The sequence below is a fragment of the Mixophyes fleayi genome, chromosome 4 (assembly GCF_038048845.1).
Source record: "Mixophyes fleayi isolate aMixFle1 chromosome 4, aMixFle1.hap1, whole genome shotgun sequence".
NCBI classification, from domain to species: Eukaryota; Metazoa; Chordata; class Amphibia; order Anura; family Limnodynastidae; genus Mixophyes; species Mixophyes fleayi.
Genome location: NC_134405.1, coordinates 55,695,421 through 55,720,277, shown reverse-complemented (window position 1 = coordinate 55,720,277; position 24,857 = coordinate 55,695,421). Strand labels below are relative to the sequence as shown.

Genomic DNA, 24,857 nt, shown 5'->3' with positions numbered 1-24,857 from the left:
CACCTCGTTGTTTGATTGTTATAATGGTCCTCATTGTTCTCTGACCCCACCCCCAGTTGTACATGTGTGTTGTGTGTGCTTGTGTTTTTAAGGATATTAGACCTCGTGAACCTTCACCTCTTCCATGATGCCTCAAATCTCGTGTCCTGTGACTCCTCCCCATCTGTGTACAGTTCCAACCGCAGAAGAGCCTTATACCATGTGCTAACCAGGTACCAGGTGTATTACATCTGCCACACATGATCCCCTTTCTACTGTATCCGTTCTGTAGGTAGCATCAATCATGTTTGTCTTAATTCCCTTTTCCCCAGGTTACAAGATGACTGCAATGCTCCATTTTTCCTGTTTGGAGATTTTAATTTCCGTTTGGACTTAAAAAGTCTCATTCAGGTGTGAATATCATTAATGTAATGTACATATCTGCATTGTTTCATACTATGCTATATATATAGTGCGTTATAAAGCACATTCATTCACCTGCATTTTTTGCCTGTTGCAGGCTCAGGGCTGGCCCCCGAGTGTCACCAGGGAGGCGGATGGACAGACTGTTGCATATAAACAGGATGGAGAGGTGGAATTCTGCTGACAGTCGCACTTGTCCTGTCACCATTACACTAATCAGCTCCTTTATGTGTCCCATTAACTTCCAAAGCCCTCTGATCATCTCAAATTCACATAAAATCCCTATTTAATGAGTCTCTTAATATTTACACTTTCTTTTTCAGCTTTCTGCAATTTCTCTCATTCTTCATTCTTCCCCTCATAAACAATTGATATTCTTTCCTTTTCTCTGTCATCTTTCTATTGTACAGCATCATGTTTTCTCATCTCTTTTATTTATTTTCTTCCTCTGCTCCCTCACCTGCCTTCCCTTCCTCCGCTCCCACCCCTGCCTTCCCTTCCTTCGCTCCCTCACCTGCCTTCCCTCCCTTACCTGCCTTCCCTTCCTTACCTGCCTTCCCTTCCTCCGCTCCCTCACCTGCCTTCCCTTCCTCTGCTCTCTCACCTGCCTTCCCTTCCTCCGCTCCCTCACCTGCCTTCCCTTCCTCCGCTCCCACCCCTGCCTTCCCTTCCTTCGCTCCCTCACCTGCCTTCCCTCCCTCATCTGCCTTCCCTTCCTTCCCTTCCTCCGCTCCCTCACCTGCCTTCCCTTCCTCTGCTCTCTCACCTGCCTTCCCTTCCTCCGCTCCCTCACCTGCCTTCCCTTCTTCCGCTCCCTCACCTGCTTTCCCTTCGTTCCCTCACCTGCTTTCCCTTCCTTCACTCACTCACCTGCCTTCCCTTCCTTCACTCACTCACCTGCCTTCCCTTCTTTCGCTCCCTCATCTGCTTTCACTTTCTTAGCTTTCTCACCTGTTTCCCGTTCCTTTCTTTCTTCATCTGATTTCCCTTCCTTTACTCACTCATTATCTTGCCTTCCTTCACTTCACTACCTGCATTCCCTTCCTCACTCTGTCACCTGCCTTCCATTTCTTAATTTTATTACCCACTCTCCCTTCCTTCCCTGCCTTTAGAGATCTTTCTTTGCCTCACTCCCCTATCCCGTATTACTCTTCTCATTACTTTGCCCTTCCCACTTGCCTCACTCAGGTGTTTTCTCACTTACCCTCTCCACTTGAACTCTCCCACTCTCCTCAGGTTCAGCTTGTCATGAAGATTAAAAGGTTTGAACATCAGAATGCAAAGATCTTTCAGGATGACAGTCATCATATGGTGAGAAGTAATCATTTTTATTTTAGGAAAGTAGACGAAATTGACCTGTAGAGAAATGTAAGTGATGCGGATAATAAAGCCTGCAGAGGTAATAAGGAATAGATGATGAATAAAGATAAGAAAGTATTTTGGAAAATGTCAGTGAATTGACTACAGTATATATCTATATATATATATCTATATATATATATATATATGTATATATATATATATATATATATATATATATATATATATATATGTATATATATATATATATGTATATATATATATATGTATATATATATATATTTATATATATATCTCTATATATATTACAAATATTCTCTATACAGCGCTGCGGAATTGGTGGCACTACATAAAGAATTGGTGATGATATATTTTCCAGTGTATGTTTTCTACCATGCCAGAATGCCAGATGAAGCGACCTATCTAGACTTGAAAGCTTGTAATGAAAATATGAAAATATATGCAGTGAAGCAATAGTTACTTTAACTTTGTTTTCCTCCTCTCTTCCTATTTAAATTCACTCTGGTCTACACCTCTATGTGATAAACCAGGAAGACTAGATAATCCTGTGTTCCAGAGCTTGGCATTAAGCTGTCCATACATGAGTGTATCCAGCCGCTCTCCCCAAGGTCTGAGTCACTAGAGCTATATCAAATTTGGCTGCCATGTGTGTGTTTAAATTGGACAGATCTGAATGCTTTGTGTTCAGGCTGAATGGCTCGATCTTGGGTTGATGACAGATATCAGACTGAGGTTATCATCTGACTGCATTTGCCCTGTTCCAGGTCAGTTGTTGATTGCATTGCCAATCATTGTGGACCTCTAAAACAGCCACATTGGCAGGCTAAATCACTATGGTCAGCATTATAAGTTTTGTTCACAGTGTTTTCGAGTACAGGTCTATAAAGAGAGACTACTCAAGGAGCATAACTCTCATGCTAGCTAGCTGAGACTCATACTTCACGGGAATGCAGCCTATCTATTCATTTGGAACTAGTTACATTGATGAGGGACAAAATGTAGGAGAATTCAACCAGCATGTCTCTAGGCCTAACTATTAGGCAGACCAGATGTATAAAATATTTCATAGGTGTGTTATTATGAAAGAATGGCTGTTTATTTTATATTAAGTTGTATCTTACCTCTCACTCGCACCTACAAGATTTCTCCTGTGCTGCTCCCCAGTTCTGGAACTCCCTACCACACTCAATCAGACTTTCCCACAGCCTTCAAATCTTTAGATGCTCTTTGAAAACCCATCTCTTTTTTAGAGGTGACCTTATCCTCGATAACACTAATGCACCCTCACAACTGTCCCAATCTCCACTCTGAAGCACATTTACTCTTGTTTCAGCTGTACCCTCTTCCACTTAGAATGTATGCTCTCTAATGAGCAGTGTCCCTCGTACCCTTTGTTTTCATGTCTGCATTTATTTTGTCTACCTTGTATGTCCCTGTTTTATGTACGTTCTGTTTTCCCTACTGTACGGCGCTGCGGAGCACTGTGGCGCCTTACAAATCTACGATAATAATAATAACTGTACATACCATCAATGTACCCATATACTTCTGTCTATAGCTGCTCAGATTTGACCACGAACCAATCCCCTTCTTGAATGAACTGGCTGAAGTCCAGATCTCCTTTCCACCCACGTAAGAATTATTTATATCAGGTGACATTACGCACGAGACATGTACAGGTTATGGCGACCCAACAGTTGGGCTTTAAGACTGTGCTGTGTGTGTTCCCAGTTACCCGTTCAGTGAAAATGTGATGAAACCCTCGGAGTTCATGGCTACACGATGTCCGGCATGGTGTGACCGGGTCTTCATGTCTCACGCTGCCAGAGCTCTCCTGCATAAGGTCAGGAATCTTGTTCACTATCACCTTGTCTCTTATCGTCATCTCAATGATCTCCTTATCATTGTTCTGATCTCCACAGGGTTACGATGGAGAGGACCGTGTCCAATATGGGCGGATCGGAGGAGATGTCTGTATGGGGGATCACAAGGTGAGGATGAGAGACTATTTCCAGACACACATCTATATTACACTGTCACACACTAAGGTTTTTTCTTCTGTCTAGCCTGTGTTCCTTTACTTCAAAATGGAGTCACAATTAGAACAGCCTGAAGACTGACAGGTAATACGTTGCTGCCCTCCACAGAGCTATATACTGGAGCCCGTATAAAAGTAGGTACCTTACACTTATTATGTTACTAAGAGACTGTACCCCACAATGTGACCGACTCTACCCCAGATATGAAAGACTGTCCCCCAAAATGTGACTGACTGAACCCTAGATATGAAAGACTGTCCCCTACAATGTGACTGACTCTACCCTAGGTATGAAAGACTGTCCCCCAAAATGTGACTGACTGAACCCTAGGTATGAGAGACTCTCCCCTACAATGTGACTGACTGAACCCTAGGTATGAAAGACTGTCCCCTACAATGTGACTGACTGAACCCTAGGTATGAAAGACTGTCCCCTACAATGTGTCTGACTGAACCCTAGGTATGAGAGACTGTCCCCTACAATGTGACTGACTGAACCCTAGGTATGAGAGACTGTCCCCTACAATGTGACTGACTGAACCCTAGGTATGAGAGACTGTCCCCTACAATGTGACTGACTGTACCCTAGGTATGAAAGACTGTCCCCTACAATGTGACTGACTGTACCCTAGGTATGAAAGACTGTCCCCTACAATGTGTCTGACTGAACCCTAGGTATGAGAGTCTGTTCCACACAATGTCAGTAATTATATAATGAATATAAGAAACTATTCCTCACAATGGGATAGACTGTACACTATATATGACCTCCTAATCCTACAATGTAAGCGACCAACACCCTAAAAATATACCTGGGCCCCACAATGTCACACAATGAACCCTTACATAACCCAAAATATGGACCATTACATCACTCACACATTGGTAATGACTGAAACCTAATTATGAGGGTCTATCCTCAACTATGTCATATACCGTATACTAAATCAGTATTTATTATTATGTCTCAACCCTAATCCAGATAAACTGTCCCCTATAATGTAACTGCCCTCTAAATGTAATGATTACACCAGTCCTTTTGCAGTCTTAACTGACTGAACCTTAAGTATGAGAGACTGTACCCCACAATATCACTGACTGCATTGCAAATATGAGTATCTATCCCTTTCTACAAGTGAATCCTAAGTAGGGGAGACTGTTGCCTACAAATAGACTGACTGCACCCTAAATATTAACAATGACACGCACAGTGTGACTGACCACAAAAAAAACTTGGGAGACTATACCCACCCACCAAAAAGTAGAACATCACTATTTTTTTCTCCCAACAGGTAGATCCCGGTCTGAATATTGTTACCAACAGATAACGCCAGGACGTGTGATATATATAAAATGAACCATTATCTTTTTATACAAGCAGCTTGTCCGCAGAGATATGTTTGTTTTAGATTGTAAGATCTGAGGACATCTGTTATAATTGTAATATTTTATTTAAAATACAACTTATATAAATAGTATGCAATGTGTTTGGCTCATTTCTGGTTATTTCTATACAGTATTGCTGCACACTAGGCATATATACAGTCAAGCACGCGGTAACCTGAAGACTGGAATAGCAGATTGTTGGACACATGCCAGGCTAGGTGTACAGGTGACAGGTTTTATTACCAGTGACGGATGGGATTCTCGGCCTGACCGAGTGCTTCTTAATCTGCTGTCAAGTCCAGTGTTTGCTTCTTTCCACAAAGTACAGCAGCGATAAGGAACGAAGAATGTTCATATGGCAAAACTGGGTGTTTGCCACGAAACCAAAGAGCAAGCCACAATCGTTATCTACTATTCAAACGAACATGAACCCTATAGTTTTCAAATGTTCAATAGGCGAAGTAGAAAGACAGGCACCCGGATTACAATGTGACCCATAAGAACAGATTGTGGTCAAAATAGTTCAAGGGTACTCAGACATGTTTCAGTTGAGTAGTAATACAACGGCATTAGGCGCATAGAGCTATACATTGCCCAACAATGTAATCCTGGAGGAAAAGAGAAATGATAATATAATAAAGAAGGTGAATCAAGTTAGAGTAAAACTAAAAATAAATGATTTACAATTAAAAATATACATGAATATAGATAAAGATAAAATGCTGTTAATGGTGAAAATAATAACAGTAATACGTTTATAACAAAAATATTTATTGACTTAATCATTTATCTAGTACATTCTCGGACATGATAGCTAGAATCTGACTGGTTGCTATTGGCGACACCTTCATTTTTCCATTTTAGGAGGTTTGGTGATGCACCTATCAGTATTAATGAGTTATCTGATTTGATTTCGTGATCAGTGGAAAGTGAGTAAAAACTTTATTGAACTTGTATGAAAACACTATTCAAAGTTCTGTAACTGTATGGGACTGAATCCAGCACTCCCTGACCCGTCATTAGGTAGCGAGTGTGGGTGTACTTGGGGATTGGGCAGCACAGTGGCGTAGTGGTTAGCACTTCTGCCTCACAGCACTGGGGTCATGAGTTCGATTCCCGACCATGACCTTATCTGTGTGGAGTTTGTATGTTCTCCCCGTGTTTGCGTGGGTTTCCTCCGGGTGCTCCGGTTTCCTCCCACACTCCAAAAACATACTGGTAGGTTAATTGGCTGCTATCAAAATTGACCCTAGTCTGTGCGTCTGTCTCCTTCTCTGTCTGACTGTCTCCCTCTCTGTCCGTCTCTCTCTCTGTCTGTCTCCCTCTCTGTCTGTGTCTGTGTGTGAGTGTGTGTCTATATTAGGGAATTTAGACTGTAAGCTCCAATGGGGCAGGGACTGATGGGAATGAGTTCTCTGTACAGTGCTTTGGAATTAGTGGCGCTATATAAATAAATGATGATGATGATTACAGGACATCCGTCCCTACACTTTCAATCAGCCTCACAAGGGGCCTGATTCATCAAGGCACGTATCTGCCGATTTTGTGTGTATCATCCTTGTCATGAACACTCTCCCAGCTGCCGTGACTTTGGGGTGTTCGCTGTATGGGTCACACAGGATTTCAGCCCGCAGTCTCTCTACCTATCACACAGGTTCTAGACCTACGGAATTGCCCCCAACACAGCGCTCTCACACCCCCAGACACTTCAGGTTTGCCACCACCTATTGAGTACGGGCAATAGGACCCCAATATACTGTCCCACACTGGCACACAGGCTTCTAGTTATCCACAAACTAACAAGACCCACACCAGCACGCACAGGGTTAACTCTTCACACCTCCAGACTGTTACACAAATGTAAATGCAAGCACACGCAGCTTGTTAATCAAATGTATCAACAAATCACACACTGGCATTCCAAGGGTTAACCTGGTCAAGCAATCTCTCTTCTAATAGGCTAATGCGGCGGTTCCCAAACAGAAACACTTACCAATCCGCGCGGCGCCGGGACCCAGCATCCTCCTCTCTCACGCAGCTGTCATATCAGTGACAGCTGCTGCGTGAGAGAGGAGGATGCTGGGTCCCGGCGCCGCGCGGATTGGTAAGTGTTTCTGTTTGATTTTTTTATAGCTGGCGCACGGCAGAGGGGGCAAAGTGAGAGAGGACAGAGGAGTGACAGGAGGGGACAGAGCAGAGTGACAGCGTGACAGGAGGGGACAGAGCAGAGTGACAGGAGGGGACAGAGGAGAGTGACAGCGTGACAGGAGGGGACAGAGCAGAGTGACAGCGTGACAGGAGGGGACAGAGGAGAGTGACAGCGTGACAGAAGGGGACAGAGGAGAGTGACAGCGTGACAGGAGGGGACAGAGGAGAGTGACAGCGTGACAGGAGGGGGACAGAGGAGAGGGACAGCGTGACAGGAGGGAGACAGAGGAGAGTGACAGGAGGGGGACAGAGGAGAGGGACAGCGTGACAGGAGGGAGACAGAGGAGAGTGACAGGAGGGGGACAGAGGAGAGGGACAGCGTGGCAGAGGAGCTAGGACAGAGGGCAGAGGAGCTGGGACAGAGGGCAGAGGAGGGGGATAGAGGGCAGAGGAGCTGGGACAGCGTGGCAGAGGAGGGGGACAGCGTGAGAGGGCAGAGGAGGGGGACAGAGGAGAGGGACAGCGTGACAGGAGGGGGACAGCGTGGCAGAGGAGCTGTGACAGAGGGCAGAGGAGCTGGGACAGAGGGCAGAGGAGCTGGGGCAGAGGAGCTGGGACAGCATGAGAGGGGCAGTGGAGGGGGACAGCGTGACAGGAGGGTGACAGAGGGCAGAGGAGGGGGACAGTGGGCAGAGGAGGAGGACAGCGTGAGAGGGGCAGTGGAGGGGGACATCGTGACAGGAGGGAGACAGCGTGACAGAGGAGAGGGGACAGCGTGACAGAGGGCAGAGGGGGCAGCGTGAGAGAGGGCAGAGTGTCTGGATGCAGAGGGGGCATTTTTGCATACAACTAAATAAGCATTTCTGTCCTGACCTAAATACTTATTACAATTTTTTGACCCAACTACTTCTAAAACAGGACTGCTCGGTAATTATTTTGGAGGGGTGCCTTAAAAAAATTATGGAGACTCTAAGGGTGCCGCGAACTGCAAAAGTTTGGGAACCACTGGGCTAATGGATTCGTTAGAGTATCAAAGACGCAACTTATTAATTTATAGATTTAATATACAAAAAGTACAATGCTTACAGATAATAAAAACAATTAGATAAAGATTTGACATACAAATAAAAAATTGCAAACAGTTATAAAAACAAAAGGGATAACAGTACAGAGCATACCTCACTTATAATCTGTATGCCTGGGGCAGGCAGGGAATATGGACAGTTCTTCAATTAGATTGATCCCCAAGTTTTTAAGCAACATGAAATGGGATGGTCTTCACAGGGGCAGCGTTTAATGCAATCGGGGGTTGTGTCCTGGGACACTTTTTCAAACCACATTTACATGTTGCCTGATTTACTAACCAATTCTACTATGTGATATATTTTTTTTTGGAGAGCGTTACATCGATCCAATTTTATCATTAATAAATCCCCTATGACTTTGTCCATCTTTTGATATCAAACATGCCTAAGTACAGTGCATTCGCAGAGCTTACACTCCTTTTCTTCATTTCTCTGTGGGGCAGAATTCTTAATTTAACATATGAGCTGCCCTTCATCATGCTATTGAGGAATATGTGGTTGATCACTACTTTTATTGATTTTAAGTGGCATATTTTAAAACTGAATTCTTTTTGTCTATACAGTATTGCATATAGGCTATGTTAGCACATGGCCTCATTGAGCCAGATCACATGCTGAGCGGTACCTAAAAGTCTATTTAAGTGTCACAAATAGTCTAGATCTCACCCCGGGAGTCCTTTCAAGTTGTTTCCCCAGGTGACACTTCTATCTTTTCTCACTGGGATGTGCAAAGCCATCCAATAAATTTACATCAGACTCTCTGGCTGCAAATCTTACACCTTAACTTATCAATGGATTCATTTGATATCACCTATATACACTGCAGTTATGAATTATCCCTTATAAATAACTGCAAGCTCTCTATGTTCACAACTGTCCTCAAAATCACTCTGTACATGACTGGGACATCCGTGAGTGCAGCCCTGTCCGCTGTGTGTTCATATGTTCATCAGATTGGAGGAGTAGGCTTTAGTGATATAGATAGGGAGGAATGATAACAGCTGGTAATGGTTGGAAACAAATGAGGGGATTATCTGCATTCAGCTGTTTTTTACTTAAAGATAGATGTGTTTAAATACAATGTAATATAGTAGAAAAATTGTAATATACAGGAGAAATTATAATATACCATGGCCAACTGTAAGTGTTAATAAAATCAATTGCATAGAAAACTATAAGCATTCAATGGTAAAGAAATGCATCTAACATGCAACAAATTAGCATTGTTACTGTGCAACTTGTCAGTATTGCTCAATAAGAACATTTCTAGGGACAGAGATGACAACTATCAGTATCCTGGGCCATGACTAAGGGTGGCACATGGAGCCATAGAATATGGGGCTATGTGGTGCTATAAAGGAGCATTTAATGCGGCTTTATGGGGCATATAAGGAAAAATGATTGCAAGTTAGGATTTCTGCAATACTGCTTCAAACTATGCAAGACTAAAAGCCTGCAAAGGGCACTAGTGGGTGAGTCCTAGGGCTAGATTTACTAAGCTGCGGGTTTGAAAAAGTGGGGATGTTGCCTATAGCAACCAATCAGATTCTAGCTTTCATTTATTTAGTACCTTCTACAAAATGACAGCTAGAATCTGATTGGTTGCTATAGGCAACATCCCCACTTTTTCAAACCCGCAACATAGTAAATCTAGCCCCTAATATCGGTCTCTTGTATGACATCAACCCTGCAGTATTTTATATGTTGTAGTAGAGGATGGACTGTACTATGTCACCTTTCCTTGGGAGCAGAACAGCTCTGTTTACTCTGAAATAATTTCTAAATAAGATGTTTACTGGGCTTTGACATTTTGGGGCATATTCAATTCTCAGCGTTTTCCGCCGCGGAAAAAACTATTACCATTATTACGGTAACTACAGCCGGATTTCAGCTCGTAGCTCCCTGAGCCGCGAGCTGAAATCCAATGTGAAAAGTACCGTAATAACGGTATTTACGCGCACTATTGCCGTAATGACGGTAATAGTGCGCGGGGCACGTTACTTTTGGCTGTAGCGCCAACAATTGAATATACCCCTGTGTCTCTAAACCACTGCTCCCTCTGGCATAAGACTTGGGGCACCAGCTACCTTTCAACTTGGCTACAGTGGTCCTAGAGGTAGATGCCAAAACTGTGTCTGCATAATGAAGAATGGGATATCCACAAGTATTCCAGGACTGGTTATTGAACATAGGACAGTCGTATTACTTCACCCCAACTGTTGCACCTAGAATGGAGCCCAGGAAGTGCTCAAAGTTTGGACCCTAGTTTGGAAGGCATGGTATGGATTTCATAAACAGACCGGTTCCTGCTTTTAATCTTTCTCACTGTTGACTCCTGACACTCTTTATATTGGCAGGGGACTTGGACACACATTGAAAGAAGACTAAAGATCTTTATCGCAAATAAACTTAGGTGCTCAGAAACATGGCTTATTTTACAAAATAGGTTGTGGTGGGGAGGGCGGGGGGACGGGTTGTATGGCTACAGGACTAGTAGGAAGCAAGCCTAACCCTATAATAGACTAATCCCTATTCAAACCTAACGGAAGCCCACATCCAAGACTAACCCTAGAGTGAGCGTAAACCAAACACTAGCTAGAACCTAATCCAAGCCTAGCACAAGCCCTAATTTATGCACAACCTTAGACCTATCCTAAGCCCTACTCCATGACTAACACTAGACCTAGCAGAAGCCAAACCCTAGCTAGAGCCCTAATCCAAGCTTCACCCTACACCTAGCCAAATCTCTACTCCAAGCCTATCTCGAGAACCAACTCAAGTCCTAATCAAAGCCTAACACTAGACCTAGCCCAACTCTTAAGCCGAAGCTAGATAAACTTAGATCTAGCCCAAACCTAACCATTAACCAGGATAAGCTCTAAAGTTGTACTGACTCCTAAGAAATCTCTGATCTTGCCTCTCAAATGTTATAGCACCTTACACAGTTGTACCAGTGAAAACACTTTTGCTTTTAAGAAAACTTGTTGTGCAAATTAGCATACAAATGTTTTTTTTTGGGGTGTGTAAAACATTGATATTTATTGATATGATACTGCAAGGAATGCTGGGAGATGTTGACTCATTTCTGCAGTATGCGTATAATTTCTCCACTTCTAATTGCACTATATGATATATGGACTGCACTTACAGAGTGTCAGTTCGGTGTGTTTCTTCCTCCTGTATGTTTTCTTTGATATATACCTGCCTATATGTTATTTCATTTCTGTATTTCGATGTAGGTAAATCTTGTAAAGTAGAGTACATTTTGGCCTGATACCTAGATTTTGTGTGTGTGTTACTGTCATTGACTAGGTTGGAGGGTGCACTGAACTCGTATCACACACAGCACTGATGACACGGTTCTGTTAACGCCATTCTCGGCCTTCTGAGATCAGATACATTTAATGCCTGTGTTGCTGTGTACTTTTAGTTGCTGATTTCTGTTGCAATCTTTGAAACATAGTAGAAATGGCTTCAATTAGATTTCCCCCCCTGCATTTTGATTAATAGAATCAGGACTACAATGAAGATAACAACCTACAAAATGTGAAGCTGCAATGCAGAGATACGCAGCTGGTGTCTCAGAACAGTCTCCCAGTCTCTGTGGGGACAGGACATGCTGAGACTTGTAGTACCACAACAGCTGGAGAGTCGTAGGCTACCTAAACATAGTTTTATGAGACTGGGGGGGTATTGATCTAAATTAAATTAAAAATAAACTGGTGTTCTATGACTACCCATGCTGACCAGTCCCCAGCAAATTCATCCATTTTTATATGACATCTACATAAAAGTGTAATTATTTTGAATAACCCTTAGAGAAATTAAAAAAACCTGTCAGCATGTGAAACAGGCCTAATCCCTTCACATCAGGCTCTGCTTGTCGTAGAGCCTGGTGGGGCATTGATCGCACTGCGTCTGGCTGTGTGCCCCCTGTGCAGGTTCTTCTCATCCACGTCCTACAAAGCGGACTGCTGCCTTGCAGGGTGAAATGACCCCACATCCCCTGAAAGAGGCTGATGACCTGTACATTTTGCTGTGTAACTATAAAGCTTGGTACACACTACAGAAAATTACTGCGATTTCTGTAGCGATTTTACCACGACTGGATGTCCCAATGAGCACGCACATTTATGTGTACACACAATTTAAATTCAGATCTGTGATCTTCACCTGTCATAACTATCTGCTGAAAAGATCGTGCCTACACACATTCTATAGAGATCTGCTTACACTGCTTGTCGTGAGTGTATACACACTGCAGAATTTGCCCGACACCGTTCTATCATTGATCATGATTTTTAGGAAGTGTATAAAAACGATGTGCTTTGGTACTATAAAACATGATCGTGGGAGTGTACACACTAATGCGACATCTTACTAAACGTTTGTTTATCGTGTGATCGGCACCATAGTTGGGAAAAAACCTGTAGTGTGTACCCCGCTTAATAGTCAGTGATGAAGATGATCTCTTCCCAATTCATTTCTAGCAATTATACAACACTGAACTGTGAACAATCGTGTATGAAGTGTTCTGTATTTAATATTTTATGTATGTATAATCTGAACTTTATTCAAGTTACACACACACACACACACACACACACACACACACACACACACACACACACACACACACACATATATGCAGGTGATGTAGGAACACTTGTAAAATGATATACTATATATTTATAGTTGTCACTTGTGTCACATGACTCACCGTGATAGTGTCTAATAGATGCTGATGATGTTCTGGGATGGAAAGTGTAAGACGGTGAAGGGTAAAACACACCAGGAATATGAGGATCACCTCATAAAAGCAACCTGATCTGTGTAGTTGTCGCTCTTATATAATTTCACAAGCATGTAAAGGTCATGGGCTGGTGTCAGTGTGTTAAATGGCAGAATTTACACCTTTATTTATTAGACTGAGCCTCATTAAGATAAATGAGTTCTCACACGTTGCCTTCTCCATCCACACCCTCAAACAGACGCGTTTCATTACCTAGTCTCTTCCATGTACAGACACTGATATAATGGACCTGGTGCAGTTTAATGAGCTTGCATGATACATGTTAAGTTATATAAATTGTATTTACCCCACAAACCCCCTAAGCATACATCATTGGACATACAATAGCAGTTTCTGAATTATGTATGGAGTCCACTATTAAATGCTTCATAGACTTTGGGGTGTATAGACAGGAGAGATAATTTTCGTAACAATGGGAGCAGATACCGTGTGAGCTCAGCTCAACAAAGTTCACAGTTTTTGTGTACGTCATTTCTTTCCCATTTCAGGGGATTTGGGTCTTTTCCCCCCTCTCAGAGAATTCTGTCAGCTTAGAAGCATATTTAGAATACGCACCTAATTATATATTGAGATTCATTGATTGCAATGCAGCAAGTCTGGGTTCCAGAGATATTTAGAGGCTCGGAATTGGGGTGATGTAATGAAAACTGTGTTCTTAATCTTGGAATGCTACAGAGATTTTCAGCTTGGGTTTTCACTTAAACGTGTGACTGGCACAGTTATGAGAGGGCATCATTATGTACAGGCTATGTTTCAGTTTCCCTTGGTGCATTATCAGGAGGACTGAATGACGGTGCCGGGTTCAGATGATTTTATTAGCAGTTGTTTGGGTGATGTGATCCCAGTAAGAACGTGGACTGTCCCATTTTCTTATATATTTCTGTCTGTCTGATATGGAGCATGATAATTGCATTTCCCTTTCAGTGGTAACAGAATAGAGATGTACTCCATTATTTGGGAATTATTTTTCCAGCTGATAGTTGGTACTGTTTTGTGGTGTCCCTTTTTATAGTATAAAGTTCTTTTTAGCCCCCTCTAAGCTTCTGTTACGTTCTGTCAGTCTGTATCACAGGTTGTGAGGGGCCAGGCTGAGGACGGAGAAAGCTGCTCGATGTTTCCTCAGTAACAGCCTGATCTTTTCATCATCAGAATCTGGATCCAATGGTTTGCTATATTCATCATCCTCGTTCTCAGAGGGTGTTAGGTCCCCGGGGGCCCGTGAACCAATGCAAGGTGGGCAGGAGGGGTCCACAGTGGTCTTCTTACGCCACTTAGTGCGTCGGTTCTGAAACCAGACCTGAGGGAACAGCAATATACATTATATTTGTATATGTGTGTTAATGTATTCATAATATAATATTTATGTTGTTCATATCTTATCTGAATTCCCTATATCTATGTATGTATGTATTTCATACCTAACATTCTATCTTCAGTGTATCACATATCTATCGTTCTGCCTTTTGTGCATCTCTTATCTACAAGGGACATTGTACTATTTAAACAAGATTATAGATGTCTTTTTAAAAGCTATTTCTAGCAAACACCATGCAAACATTATAATATTTTTAAAATGATCTTGCCACTAGGTGGCTCTGTTATGTTTACTGGATATTTGTACATTAATTTAGCCTGGCAATGCAAACAGTATGTCAGTTACAACTAATAATATATAACAGGATCGTACCAGGAGAAATAAAGTTCTTTTTGTAAAATATTTTTCATGGCAAAAAAATACAGTGACAATAACTCTGAATATAACATAAAATAACTCACCTTCACCTGAGACTCGCTCATGCCCAGACTGAAAGCCAATCTTGCCCTTTCTGGGCCTGCAAGGTACTTTGTCTGTTCAAAGGTCTTCTCCAAGGCGAAAATTTGATGACCTGTGAAAGTGGGTCGGGTGTGCTTCTTCCTTGTGGAAACATCTGCACTCCCTGTGGGGCCTGGAGAAACACAATAAGGCACGTAAAAAAATAGTATGAAAATAGAAACACATTATATAATTGTATGTAAAGGTAACACAAAATGGCCATATCAAAGGAAAGAGAATCGATTTCCCCAATAAGAATCACTGCAGAACAATGATAAATACCAACTTTACCTTTTAGATTGAGATAAAGAATAGTATCAAAATTTGGATTGCCATCCCGATGTCATGATGCCAAGACCTTTTTGCACTGAACACTTTAAAAACATATGACCAGTTTCAGCTTGGACCCATTATCCAGCATGAAGATGCCAAATTAACTGAAAGTGGCTGCATATTAGTAAAGCTTTTTTTTTTTTACAATAAAAATTATCTTTAACCCTGAAAGCTGATCCTGGCTTTGTGACACTAGGTTGGTAATCCAAAATCTGGTCTCTCAAGCTACTTTGTTTTAACCTAGTAACATTTGATGCCTGCAGCCATTTGTTGAGATTACTGTATTTCGTTTTATGAAGTTTACCCATTAGTTGTCAGCATTTCAAATGAAAACTGGATTAAGGCAATAGTTTAAATAGTAAAGCCAATGTTATTACTATACTGCAACAACAATTTGTACCAGCTGTACAGTATTTACATAACAATATTTGCACTAAGAAAGACATGTCTGTGTTGTACTGGCTACTTTAAGTCTTAATCATCATGAACAACAAATGGTGTCTATTTTTGTTAATTGTTATACAGCCGTCAATTGCCCTTTACCTGCTCATATTCACTGTTAATACCCTTAACACCCCAATACTTTGTCAGGATTGTTAACTGCTTCCTTTTACTGATCACAAAAAAACAGTTTAATTCTGTCTTTATTTTCCTTTCCTTTCTTTATCACTTTTACCTATTTTATTCCTATCCAGTCTTATCATCTTATATTTTCCATATTTTACTTACCATTACTGAGTATCCTGTTGGCTGCTCTCCAGTCCTGCCCAATATCCATCCAGTCTCCTTGGTTCTGACCGCTGTATGGGCTTCCATTTTTGGCCACAATGCCCCCTTGCTCTCCAAAACAGCCATCGGTAGCTGAAGCTCTTCCGTATCCTGGCATGGTGGGGTATGAGGGCAACATATCACCATGTAGACTTGGCAGTGGTCTACCGAGGATGTCTGAGATGCCGTGAGGTGTCCCTGAAGGGAGGTGGCATCCCAATACTGAGCTGCTCAACTTGTGAAAGGTGGTGTGGGTAGGGAACTGACAACCAGGTGCTTTAATGTTTGAGTAAGGAGGCAGCATAAAGGCACCGGGATGGTGGGTCTCCATAATCCTAGATATCCTTAGTTCACCTGCTCTCCCAATATGGCACCAGCAAAAGAGCTACTGGAATTTCCACAAAGGGTCAAACCCATGGAAAGGTGCTGAACTCACCCCTCAATCTGTGGCTTTCTCCTAAGTTCTGGTGGCTGACAGTCGAGTGGGTAAAATGGAACAGGATGCCAGGGAGACTGCTACAACACTCAGAAGAACAAAAATGGACTAGTTTCCAGGCTTACTTTTCTGATTAACCTGCCCTTTCACTTACTCCTTATACCTTCGTATCTCTCCTAGTCTTTTTCTGCACAGCTTTTCTATTCTCTTTTCCTGCTGTCTCTCACACACTCTTCCTTTCTTTATTCTCCCTGGTTTTCTGTCTCACCTTGTACTCTCTCCCTGCCCCACTGTATGTATGTCCCTAACTATTTCTCACTCAGTCACTGTCTCTCTCAATCTCTCATTTCTCACCTGCCTCACTCCTTCGGTGTCTCTCTTGTCCACTCTCTCTTATTCTTCTCCCCTCTATCTTGTTCTCTTCCTCTATTGCCTTCCACTCCATCTCATTCTTTCTGCAATCATCATTTCCTTTGTTCACTTTCCTTTCGTCGATTTCTCTACCTATATTCCCCAAAGCTCGTTCTCCTTCACCTCTGGCTTTCTCGTATTTTATTCTACTGTATAACTTCCCTCTTAATTCAGTTTCCCTTCTGAGTTCACTTATCTATACTTTCACTCATTCAGAACCCCTACTTCATGTCCCTGCCTTATATCCAGCATAACTTTAACCTTTCTCTCAATAGCATCCTCTCTAATCTCAATAACTTTCTGTCGTCTTATAACCCTGCTCACCAATTGATAAGGATACCATGCAGGTGAGCCTACACTTCACATTGGCTCACCTCCCCTTTTATCCATACCGCTGTGTTATTGGCCGAGGCAATGGGTGATGGCAATGATTGGCCGCTCCCCACAGCCTTTACACCCTGCCGGATATTCCTAGATAAATTGAACTTTAAGATAGGGAATTAATGAGTTTGATTTTTCCACTGAGATGTTTGTCCACAAACTGACGCTGCCTATCCCCTCTCATACACAATGGGATTTATGGCAAGCTAATAGATTACAGTACACAGTCCTCTAACACCAATTTTATCTATTGTCAATTCTTATCTATTATCACTTTTTATTATTTGAAGTATTTAAACCTATATATGTTTTCACTTGCTGATTATACAACTCATATAGAATGATTAGAATGTGTACTCCAATACTTAAATTATCTCACCAAAGAGTAATCATATATCGGTCAATTAAGATTTGACAATTGCCGATAAGATGTAGTATGTTGCATAAAAGAAAAAGAAAAGCCATGCATCACTTGAGGGAGTCAGCAGTGTGCTAGTGAACTTTGTGCCTGCTAATGCAGCTATTAATATATTGAGCTGCTTGGTTATTATAGTGCTGGGATAAATAAGGCTTGTATTTGGCTTGTGTGAGACTAATCTCTTCAAGGTCAATGTAGAGATAAAAACATTTTTTATAGGAACTTAATGGAGAACAAATAGAGGATAAGTGTCAGAGAAGAACATGTGTAGAACATGTGTGGTTTACATAGAGCAGTGCTGTCCACATATGTACATAAACAGTGCCACGCTTATGGTGTAACTATGTGCTTGCAGGCCAAATACTGCTACATGGGGTTCGAGTGCAGGTGGCCCAGTCCCGCACTGAATATTTTTATACAAGTTTTATGGGAATATTAAAATAAACTGACTACTTTCAGCCTAAGAGGCTTTGATGAATGCACAGGCCAATTTATACAGACTAAGAAAGCTATTCATCTGAATTAGAATTTTTGCAATATTTATATATGAAAACAAAAAGATGCACACTGCATAACACAGCATATACACAGACATAGTATAGCCCAGTATCAGGCCTGGTAATCTGAATATCTAAAATTGACCCAAGGTTTTGTGATAACTCTTGCTTAATAAAACGGCACCCATTTTTCTATTGGATAAATAGGATCCACAAGCTTCAATTCACGAAAGAGTAGGAAAGTCTTTATCCAACCAATGTCCATGTGTAATGTGCAATGTGTATACATCACCTTGCTATAGCCTTGAGATTAGAAAATAAAAGCTTTTGATTTAAGGTATACACTTGGAGGTTGACACAACAAGGCCATCCAGGGGTCAAAGTAAACCGTTATCCTAAACAGGTTTTAAACCAGTTGAAGGACTTATTTCCAAAAGATTTGAATCTATTGACACCCACACCAGGTAGAAACCATGTCACCTCTGTCTCCACAAGATCTAAAACAATCCTCCTTTTAACCTGAGGGGTTAAAAGGAGGGAAGGGCTGCTAAGTCATTGTATCTATGGTGATTATACTACTTTGTGAGGCAAGGTCCTGTAATATTGTTCCAAGTTGTTATTGATAGACTCCCTAGACTTAATGGAGCCTTCCTCAGTAAGGGTACCTCGATTTTGTGTGGCCAGTGGTTTGGCTGTCAAGCCCAGAAGATACTGACCACCACTTGTACCTGGAACGATATCCAACTCCCTAAACAACTGCCTGGAATTTCCTACTGTGGAATTGTAGCCTGGGTTAATAAGAGTACAATCAGGGGATTATTGATCATATTGGACTGGTCAGAAGTGGAACAATGATCAGAGCTTGGAACTCTGTCAGCAAATTCCATCTGGTGTTGGTGTGCGCCTGTCAGAAGCAGGGTGACACCGACCGTGTTGGCAGAAGGACGTTGTCAGCAGATTGCATCAGTAGGATCGTCCCCAGGCTTGACTTGTTAAGTAAACAACATATGTTGAATTGTTTTCCCTGTCTGCGTAATATTGGAACTTACAGTGTAAACAAACCAATGTTATCTTTAAAAGTGCTGTAGCCATTTTAGTGATTCTGTAATAAAAGATTTGAATCTTGAAAGATATTTGCATGGTTGATATTCTATACGACTAACAGTACTGGGAACTTCAGATAAGCCAAGTGATGCTGATTTTGTGTTGTAGTCAGCTAAATATGATCTATTGCTAGTGGGCACAGGCAATAGAGCTACTGGTAACCCAGGTATTGTGACAAGTGTCTTCCATGACTCCTACATGGCATTACCCGTAGGCTGACCACCTGGCTGTAGCTCAATCTCTTCATTCTCAGGAGTATGTAGGTTACATTAAACAAGTGTTACCACACATGCAGTTGTGGTGTAGATGACACAAGCAATATAGAGGAGGCAGGCAAAGTGATGCTAATACACAGATGATGAAAATAATGGGCACCGGGTCATCTTTTGTGGTCAGTGAATCAGAAATATTTATTTACACAGGGTTTACACATGTTCTTTTGACATCACATAAAGATTGGAACATAAGTCGGAATTTGCTGGCACTATACAAATAAATGATGATGATGATAAATCACTTGAGCCCATTCAATTGTTGCAGCATAATCAATTCTGTTTCATTCTAGTTTTCAGGCTTATCCATAGATATTAAGCTAGCTTGTATTAATAGCTGATAAAAAAGTAGTTATATAATAGGTGTTTCATTGCATTCCTTTCTACGACTTGTGGGATAGTTAAGGTTCTTCTAACCCCATCGTACAGATCTCCTCTTACTAAAGTCTCTTCACTACATTTGCCGATCCAGTGTGCTGGGGTGCCTGGGTTCCCTCTGATAGATCTCACATATATCTCTCTCAATGTGCAGCCATGCTCCCCTATTCCAATTCCCACACGTCAGGATAATCTGCTCTCTAAGCTTTCTTTTTCCTGAAATTGATACAAGCTCTGCCATTACACTCAACTTCTCTCCTCTTGATATAGAATCTCTCTCATTGCTCTCAACACTGAAGTTGACTCCAACTACCTTAGGTCTCCCAGAAAGCTATGTCCTCTTCCTATTAAGAAGGGCATCTCTATTATTCTTATGTCACAAGGGTCTAAGGAAGGCTCAATTGCCAAGGTAAATAACAGGCAGAAAGTGAACATCCATCAGGTACCTATATAAATCATTATAAATCAAAAGGGGATTATAATGCCATTAATTTAACTTTGTCAGTGCGCTGTGTCATATTCTCAATGCGTGGAGAAATGGCCTTTCGATTCTGAAACAAAGTAATGATGAGTACAAATAACTCCAGAGTACCTTGTCAAAAGCTTTTTCTATGTCTGGCATTACTACTTCTAATGGAATATGTAGTTTCTTGGAGCTATATATGACATCAGTCAAGCTCCAACTTTTATTTGGGGTCTGAAACTCGGTATGAAATGACAATTAATCCAGGTGAGCAAACTTCAAAAGTAAGAAGCTCAACCGGGTCTCCAGAACCCTTGAAAAAAAATCTTCACTGCATGTTTTGGATTGATATGGTCCGATAATTTTGTGTTAAGGTACATTTTTGGAAAGGGGGAAGCCTCCAGGTAATCCATAATGCCGAATTTGGGATGGAGGATATAAATCCTCATAAAACTCCTGTTAGAAGTAATTTGCAACAAATTTCATGCATAATGGTACATGGTTTCCTCCCACAGTTCAAAAACATACTAGTATGTTCATTGGCTTCTGACAACATGGACCCTAGTGTGTGTATATGTTATAGGATTTATACTGCAAGCTTCAATTGTAAAGGCATTGATGTGAATGATTAAATAAACTCTGCAAAGCACGGTTGACAGGATGAACCTCCTATGCCACCCTGTCTGTTGTGTTGCTGGTGACCAGCTGGGCTTGCCTTGCCACCGTTCCCTTTCTTTCTGCCAAATGCGAATTCTAACCACAGTAGGAGGGGCTTTTGCTGCAGCCACCACTAGGCTCTTTAGCAACCCTAGAACCTCGTCCTTCTGGGTAACTCTTGCTGCTAGTGTACCCCCTTACTGGGTTGCTGTGGATGGTTCCCCCTGGCCTATCACACTGGACAGAGCTACAGGGTAGCGGGCAGAGCGTTGGTACTGGATACTGGATCCCAACCTCAGAACAGCTGGATAACGGATTAGATTTGGTTTAATCTGCAGGTCACAGGAAATACAGCAGGTAAGTAGGCATCAAAGCAGGTTCCTTAAGCAGTGATGTTTATTAGCTCAGGAAGTCCTAAAAAGGACAATTACACACTAGTTTGAGGTACTAGTGATATTCAGAAAATAGAGATGGTATAATAATGCTATTACATGATCAAGCAGTGCGAGTGCACTTTTTATACAGAGTTACACAGATACCCTAAGAGGGGCTTCATGCAGCCTGCCCATAAATCAGCCTGGAGGGGTTTAACACATTTTTACATTGCTGCTAGTGGCACCACTACATCTGAGGTTCTCTATTGAATGTTTACCATCAGGATATAACATTTCTCTAATCTTGCTTTGAACACAATTTAACTTGCAAAATTGACATTCATCTGTGATCACTCCTGTCTTTGAGGCTCAACAGACGTTTTGGTCACTCAGCAATGAAAAGTTCTAATTAAAATGAGATTACCTGTCTTCAGGCAGTTGCAAAATACAAACATGACATACTGTCTCAGAAGCCAATACATTTTCACACATACCAATATAAAAAATGAGTACATTTGCCATGATATACAGAGGTGCACTGCACTCCTAATTAAAATATTTTAATATGACACCTGTAGGTAAACAGAACTGCCGGAATGAATGACTGTCTATTATATGCTAAGTAGATATTGTGACATTGTCAGGGTTATGCTAATGTCTTTTTTTTTGTCCTGCTACACTATGTCAGCATTTACATTGCTGTTAAAATGACTACCACTGCCTGAATTATACACTAAGGTGTTCACCTAAGCAGTGGACCAAGTTCTGCCAATCATAAACTAATTATGAACCTATGTATCTCATATATTCTCTCCTATTGTGCAGACCCCTTATCTCCTAAATTAGTGGATTCAGACTCAGCAGACTAACCCCCATTCCTCAAGATACGGGTCACCAGTTCACACAAGATTGGAAATAAACCCTCCTGTACACAGAACGCTTGAGTGTTGGAAATAGGGAACATATATTATCATTCATTTATATAGCGCCAGCAAATTCTGTATCGCTTTACAATATATATGAACCGATGCTCAGAGGATAGAGGGAGATTCTAAACAGTGCTGCCTGGGATTTCGGTTCCAGCCAAATGTCACTCTGTGGTGAAGTAGAAGGAAGGAAAGTCATCTCATACACATGCAAGGAAAACCTCCATTTGTGCAGGTGTATGCCTTCTGAAAGTAGTTTAATTCCTGCCTTGCACCACAGCCAACTCTCCAGTAAGGCAAAAAAGGATCCGAAGCAGTGAGGTTATACGGCAGCATTTGACTCAATGTCCCTGGTGTTGGCTTTATTTGATTGGTATGATTGGTAGAAAACAAAGTAAATTAAACTCCACTCCTCTCACTCGAATTGCTTCATGTCCTTGTGCATCTTTTGTACAGTAATAGTGAAATTGGATAATAACATCCCATGGTTTGTCATCTGAAGATTTCTTTGGCTTTAGAGCGCAGTGTGCAATATCTTTAAAGAAAATCCAGGTCGGCTAAAAACTTTTTATATAGGCACAGAAGAAAGTCAGTAATATGTTGTTATTTTGCATGTGAAAAGGATAATGCTCCTTGCTCTATTGTGAATGTCCTCCAAATGTAACTGCAGTTGATGTTGCACCTGTTCCAACTCTGACATCCGACTCTTAGTGATATTTTGTGAGTGTGTCAGGTCATCATGGCTGGTTTCTAGAGTTTTACTTCCGTTGCTTAGTAATGCAATTTATTTGGAGATGTTGGAGACTGAGAATTGCAGGTCAGTCCGATACGCTGTTTGTATCTTTGTGAAGTATTGTCCCCGCAGATATCAATATCAGAGTGTTTGTATTTATGGATTTAGATGTAGTAGATTCTGATGTGTTGCAACTTTGAGAGGCCTTGTGAAAGGCCTGAGACATGTAGTCTTTGGCTGTTTTATTGTGAGAGCTAGCCTATTGCGGTGCTCCTAGATAAAGCACAAATCCAGGGGTGCGAAAAAGAAGCAAGTTAAGTAGTTTATTTGCCCCAAAGCAGATGAAAACAAGAGAATTCATGGAGAGCTTCTTACTCATTTGACTGCTCTTCTCTGAGTACCGAGGGACTATTTACCAACTTCTACAAAAATACTTTGTGAAACATGTATGTCACGATTCAAAAAATCTGAGTCTGCATAATTTGCAGTTAATAAATGCACAGCTCATCGGAGAGAGCTGACTGTCTGACTACTGTACGTTTGGCCTGGGGACAAACGTAAACAAGTGTCTGATGGTAATGCACTACACCTCATGTTTAGAATGACAGGAGAAATCTCCTCCAGAATAATATTTGCTGTAAAATAAGTTCTTTCCGGAAGTCTTGTGCGAAAAGACATTGTGAGAATAATCATTATTCACATTTATGTTAAACAAAATCCCCAAAATAACAAACCTAGTCTTGCACCTCACACTTTTGTCGAGTGTAGAAATAGGTAAAAGTACACTATTCATCCAGCCACTGATTGCTTTTAAGTGTTTGCTGTTTTACGGTAGTGATGTGCAAGCCCGCAAACACTTATCTCATCCTTAGGGGTGCTGAGGAGGGGTTGCAGGTATAAAGTACATGGGCCTCCTAGGGGGCGGATGGGGCCGAAGCCCTATCAGAACCAGATGATGGGCGGGGTAGAGAGTGACTGTGTGTCTCACTGTTAATGCTGAAGCTGCACACACAGCTTGGGGGCGTCAGTGGGGTAATGAACCCATACACTGGGCACCTTGCACAGGCTTCTTCAGAGGCTTAACGCACAGCCTAGAGGAGTGTGGGGGGGGTTTGGGTGCAAGAATCAGCCACACAGGGACCTGGGCTTACACTGGGTGGCTCTGCTGATACCAGATAATCCACTCACTCTCTTATCTGTATCCTCTGCTACATACCTCCCAACTGTCCTGTACTCTTGCTTATCTGGACTTTTGTCTTGATTTGGGGACAGTTGGGAGCTATGTCCAACCAGGTAATGCCTCTTCAATTTCAGTTGCCCAGTGCTCCCCCATCCCCGAGCTGGAACACGGTATGCTTCCTGGAAGCTGACACATGCCCCCACCCCCAGGACTGGCCACCATTCTATATGCGGCTGTGAATCGTTCTGATGCGTTCCTTCACTCCTTCCGCTGCTGACATCATTTCATACAAGGGGAAAACCACCTGACATGTGCACCCTCCCACATGTGCAGCCAGCAGGAAAGGCAGACAAAAGTGTCTGCCTCTGCGGATGGAAGAAGGTAAATGTGTGGCTCTTAATGTAATGATTGTGGGAGTGTGGATTAACTTAATGGTGTGGTGGGGGTTAGTAATTTGATGGTGGGTGGGCGCTATTAATTTAGTGGTGGGGGCTATTTAA

The 24,857-nt window shown here is 41.9% G+C and overlaps 2 protein-coding genes and 1 long non-coding RNA gene across 6 annotated transcripts in view; 2 read left to right on the top strand and 1 right to left on the bottom strand.

Annotated features, from left to right (window-relative positions):
- Positions 1 to 5,256, top strand: part of LOC142151443 (inositol polyphosphate-5-phosphatase A-like) — a 74,341-nt gene extending 69,085 nt beyond the window's left edge. For 3 of the 4 annotated variants that reach the window (XM_075207082.1, XM_075207079.1, XM_075207080.1), the window contains 8 exons: positions 93 to 212; positions 312 to 390; positions 500 to 571; positions 1,639 to 1,713; positions 3,302 to 3,375; positions 3,475 to 3,586; positions 3,666 to 3,734; positions 3,810 to 5,256. In XM_075207082.1, coding sequence (XP_075063183.1) covers positions 93 to 212; positions 312 to 390; positions 500 to 571; positions 1,639 to 1,713; positions 3,302 to 3,375; positions 3,475 to 3,586; positions 3,666 to 3,734; positions 3,810 to 3,863 — 655 coding nt within the window. In that variant the 3' untranslated portion in view covers positions 3,864 to 5,256. The remainder of the gene's footprint in view (positions 1 to 92; positions 213 to 311; positions 391 to 499; positions 572 to 1,638; positions 1,714 to 3,301; positions 3,376 to 3,474; positions 3,587 to 3,665; positions 3,735 to 3,809) is intronic. The other variant, XM_075207081.1, reaches the window with a different exon arrangement.
- Positions 1 to 24,857, top strand: part of LOC142151445 (uncharacterized) — a 404,300-nt gene that overhangs the window by 214,792 nt on the left and 164,651 nt on the right. The gene's annotated exons all lie outside the window — the stretch shown is intronic.
- NKX6-3 (NK6 homeobox 3) lies at positions 13,383 to 23,681 on the bottom strand. Its single transcript, XM_075207071.1, has 3 exons — positions 16,089 to 23,681; positions 14,990 to 15,159; positions 13,383 to 14,510 (listed from the first exon to the last, which is right to left on the bottom strand). Exons 1-3 carry the CDS (start codon positions 16,456 to 16,458, stop codon positions 14,280 to 14,282), a joined length of 771 nt encoding a protein of 256 aa, XP_075063172.1. The 5' UTR covers positions 16,459 to 23,681; the 3' UTR covers positions 13,383 to 14,279.